This window comes from Emydura macquarii, unplaced genomic scaffold, assembly GCF_026122565.2.
Source record: "Emydura macquarii macquarii isolate MOO-44397 ecotype Brisbane River unplaced genomic scaffold, CSIRO-AGI_Emac_v2 contig_1866, whole genome shotgun sequence".
Classification (NCBI taxonomy): Eukaryota; Metazoa; Chordata; order Testudines; family Chelidae; genus Emydura; species Emydura macquarii.
The window spans coordinates 1-3738 of NW_027132003.1; the positions used below are offsets into that span (position 1 = coordinate 1).

At 46.5% G+C, this 3738-nt stretch overlaps 1 protein-coding gene across 1 annotated transcript; it reads right to left on the bottom strand.

Moving 5' to 3' along the window:
* Window positions 1-2478: 2478 nt before the first annotated feature.
* Window positions 2479-3405, bottom strand: LOC137159344 (putative olfactory receptor 10D4). Its single transcript, XM_067557505.1, has one exon. It carries the CDS (start codon window positions 3403-3405, stop codon window positions 2479-2481), a length of 927 nt encoding a protein of 308 aa, XP_067413606.1.
* Between the last annotated feature and the right edge of the window lie 333 nt (window positions 3406-3738).

The window sequence follows — 3738 nt, forward strand, 5'->3', positions numbered from 1 at the left end:
CCGTTAAACTCACCCTCTGCAAAAACGAATGAACATAATATCACACCTCCACTTTAGGCTGGGAATTTCAAAGAGGTCTAAAGGGAGCTAGGTGTCTAATTCCCATGGACTTTTAACTTCCTTGGGCCCTTTGGAAATCCCAGCTTCGAAGACCAACTTTTTTTTCCTTTCAGGTTTTTATTGTTTTGTTAAATTTCACTTTGTATTTGCCAGTCTCATAAATGGGTCCAGTCCTCTCCGCACACTGGTTTCCAGCTTTATTTTTAATTTGTACACCAAGAAGAAACAACTTAGAGACAAGTTCCAATAAAACAGCTGAGGGCGGGAAACAGGAAAAAATCCTCAGTTTAGTCCCAGGTTTTGGTTTCAGACACATTGAATGTTGCTCAAAATTCAAGTGCAACGGCTGCAGAAGACACAATACATACGTAGCACAAGCCCAAAACACAGTGCATGTGATGAGTGTAAAGCTCTCACATCCACTAAACCTTCTATTAGCTTTTTTTTCCTTTTTCATTTATCTTTATAGCTCTCTCTTCATAGAGGGTAAAATGTACAAAACCACCCAAGTGACTTAGGAAAGTAAGTCTCATTTCCAAAAGCCATTAAGGAGCCCAGTTCTCACTGACATTTAGTGGGACATAGGCTCCCAACAGCCAGATTTTCAAAGGTGCAGATAGGCACAAAGAGGGATTTTCAAATGGATCTTGGTGTTTAGGCCCAGATTTTTGTTACAGTTCAGGGCAAATGCACCTGCATTTTCCCTTAATGGTCCAACAAGGGCCAACGCTCTCAGCTCCCAGCTCCCTGGCCTTTGCCTTTCTTGGGTGGAAACCCACATCTCTGTCCTTGCTGACTGGGGTCTTTCCAGGCTGAACAGTTCCCTTCACTGTGTTTTTCCCTCAAAAGATTCTCTGCCTAAGCAGCCCTGCTTTGCTTCTCCTCTCAGAAGTGGTGCCCTGGGTAATCACCTCAGGTACAACTTACCACACAGTTCTGTCTAAGCAAGCCTGGTTCACTCTTAAGGTAAAACCCCACAGAGAAAACCTATTAAAACAATAAAAGAACCTACATGCAGGCTAATAAGCTTAGCAGAGATCATCCCAGCTCCAATATGGGCTCGATTAGGTGATGAGTCCCTCAAACCCGACAACGGGGCCTCTTCTCTTCACAATACCACACACACAGCTGCATTTTTAATACAATGGACCTCGACGGTATTAAAACGCATGCAGTGAGGTTTATCCAGAACATTGCAGGAAATGGCTGTCTGTCCCCCTTTCAAAAATCTGGCCCCAGACATCTAACTCTGGTTGATTTCACTGGGGGCGAAGTGCCTACACGCTTCTGAAAATCCTGCCAGGTGTCTAAATATCCTCGGCCTAACGTCTAGATTTACAACGGGGGTTATGTGCCTAGTGGAATTTACTAAGGCTTTCAAATAGGTCAGGTGCTCAACTCCCATTGACAGTAAATGGGAGACTGGTGACTGACTCACTCAAGGTGCTCTTGAAAACCCTCTTAGGTGATTAAATGCCTTTGAAATCTGGTCCTCAGAAGCCTCAATCCCCTGGCCTTTCAGTGAGATTTAGGCCTGGTCTACACTTACCTTAAAATTCCGCGGCAGTCAATGGGAGTTACGCAAGCTCCGCAGAGTAGATTGTGTAACTCCAGTCGATTTCTCAACTTCCATTGTGCGTGACATCTTCACTCTGCCGTGCCACAAGTCGACTTACACATTGATTGAGCGGGTCCTCACTGACAGCTCAATCGACCCGGATAGATCAATCTGATAGCGGCGAATTTGCCACCATCAGTGAAGACGTACCCTTAGACTTGAAATGCCTCCATCGCTTCTGATGGGGTTGGGGTTGGTCCTGCTTTGAGCAGGGGGCTGGGCTAGATGACCTCTTGGGGTACCTTCCAACCATATTCTTCTATGATTCTCTGAAAATTGGATTTAGATTCCTAAATCACTTACGTGGTTATGAATTTTTTTACAACAAATCCTTTGATCTTCAGGACATGGTGAAAACCCAGATGTTCTCCCAGGATCGTTAGGCAGCTCTCTAGCACAGGTTCCTGCTGACATGTGATTCGTGTCAGATGATGAATGGAATTATTTTATTCCCTTTCTTGAGTTTGCAGAATATGATGCCCTGGCTTCTGTAGATTTGTGCAATGAGGCAAAGCAAAGTCAGCTACCAGCTTTGGATCTCCAATTCCTATTAATTTTAATGTAGACCCAGTGTGCCTATCTCTTAGGCACCTTTGAACATGTCAGCCTTAAAGCATGTACAAGACAGCTAGATGCTTTTAGGAGCACTTCTATTATTTGTAGAGCTCCAGACAGATAGGTGAGACTGTATGGGGAAGGAGAGAAACAGACTCTCACAGAAGCCACATAAGAGCCATGCGGAGGAATTTGTAGACTTATTTCAATGCTCACCCACATGCTACTTCTGCAGATGCAGCACATCAACTTGCAGTCGCCTGACCCCCTCTCAGTTTCCTCAGAACCCGTTTCACCTCCTTGTTCCTCAGCGTGTAGATGACCGGGTTCAGCATGGGCGTGGCCACGTCGGCAGAGATCTGCAAAGCGGTCACCAGCACTTTGCTCAGCTGTGGCTGCGTGTAGATCAGGACACAGGGCCCAAAGTACAGCATCACCACCATCAGATGTGAGGAGCAAGTGGAGGCTGCTTTGCGTCGCCCTTCGGCTGAGTTCATCTTCAGGATGGAGTAGACGATGCAGACATAGGATACAAGGATGAGGAAGAAGCAGGTCATGGCCACTACCCCAATGTTGGTAAAGGTCACGGTCTCGATGACATACGTGTCTGCGCAGGCCAGCTTCACCACAGGGAAGACGTCACAGAAGTAATAGTCCACCACATTGGGACCGCAGTAGGGCAGGGTGAAGGTCAGGCTGGTGAGAATGGTGGCATGAAAGGAGCTGGTGACGCAGGTGCCGGCAGCCAGGATGGCGCACACCCTCCAGTTCATGATGATCAGGTAGCGCAGCGGGTTGCAGATGGCCAAGTACCTGTCAAAGGCCATTACGGTGTAGAGCAGGCCCTCGGTGCTGCCTAGGAAGTGGTAGAAGAAGACCTGGGACATGCACCCGCCCAGCGAGATGGTTGTACTCTTGGCCCAGAGATCGACCAGCAATTTAGGGGTGCTGATGGAGGCCAATCCAAGGTCCACCACAGAGAGATTGCAGAGGAAGAAGTACATGGGGGTGTGCAGGCGGGAGTCAGCGAGGATGGCTGATAAAATGAGCAGGTTGCCCAGCAGGGTGCAGAGGTAGAAAGCTAAGAAGCTGATGAAAAGGATGGTCTCATGGCCTTTGGTGTTGGGGATCCCTAACAGAATGAATTCCGGCACCACAATGCGATTCTCCATTTCCATGTGAGACAGGGTCATTCCTGGAGGCACAGAGATAATGCAGCCAGATTAGTAATCTCAATAAATTATGGTTTGTTTATTCCTTAGCACACTATACTTAATTTACAAGTGTAAACCTTTCTAACCATCAAAAGTTAGGTGAAAGTAAGTGGAGAATCAGGACTCTTAATATTTCATTGATTCTATTTGATGCTACTCAATTTAATTGTCCTTTCTTCTTTTCCATTCAACCATCTTCTATCTATTCAGTTCTTATAGATCATACTAGGAAGAAGTACATGGGGGTGTGCAGGTGGGAGTCACCAAGGATGGCTGATAAGATGAGCAGGT

What these genes read in the sequence shown, in the direction of transcription:
- LOC137159344 (XM_067557505.1), bottom strand. Translation starts at nt 3,405, where the DNA reads ATGGAGAATCGCATTGTGGTGCCGGAATTCATTCTGTTAGGGATCCCC.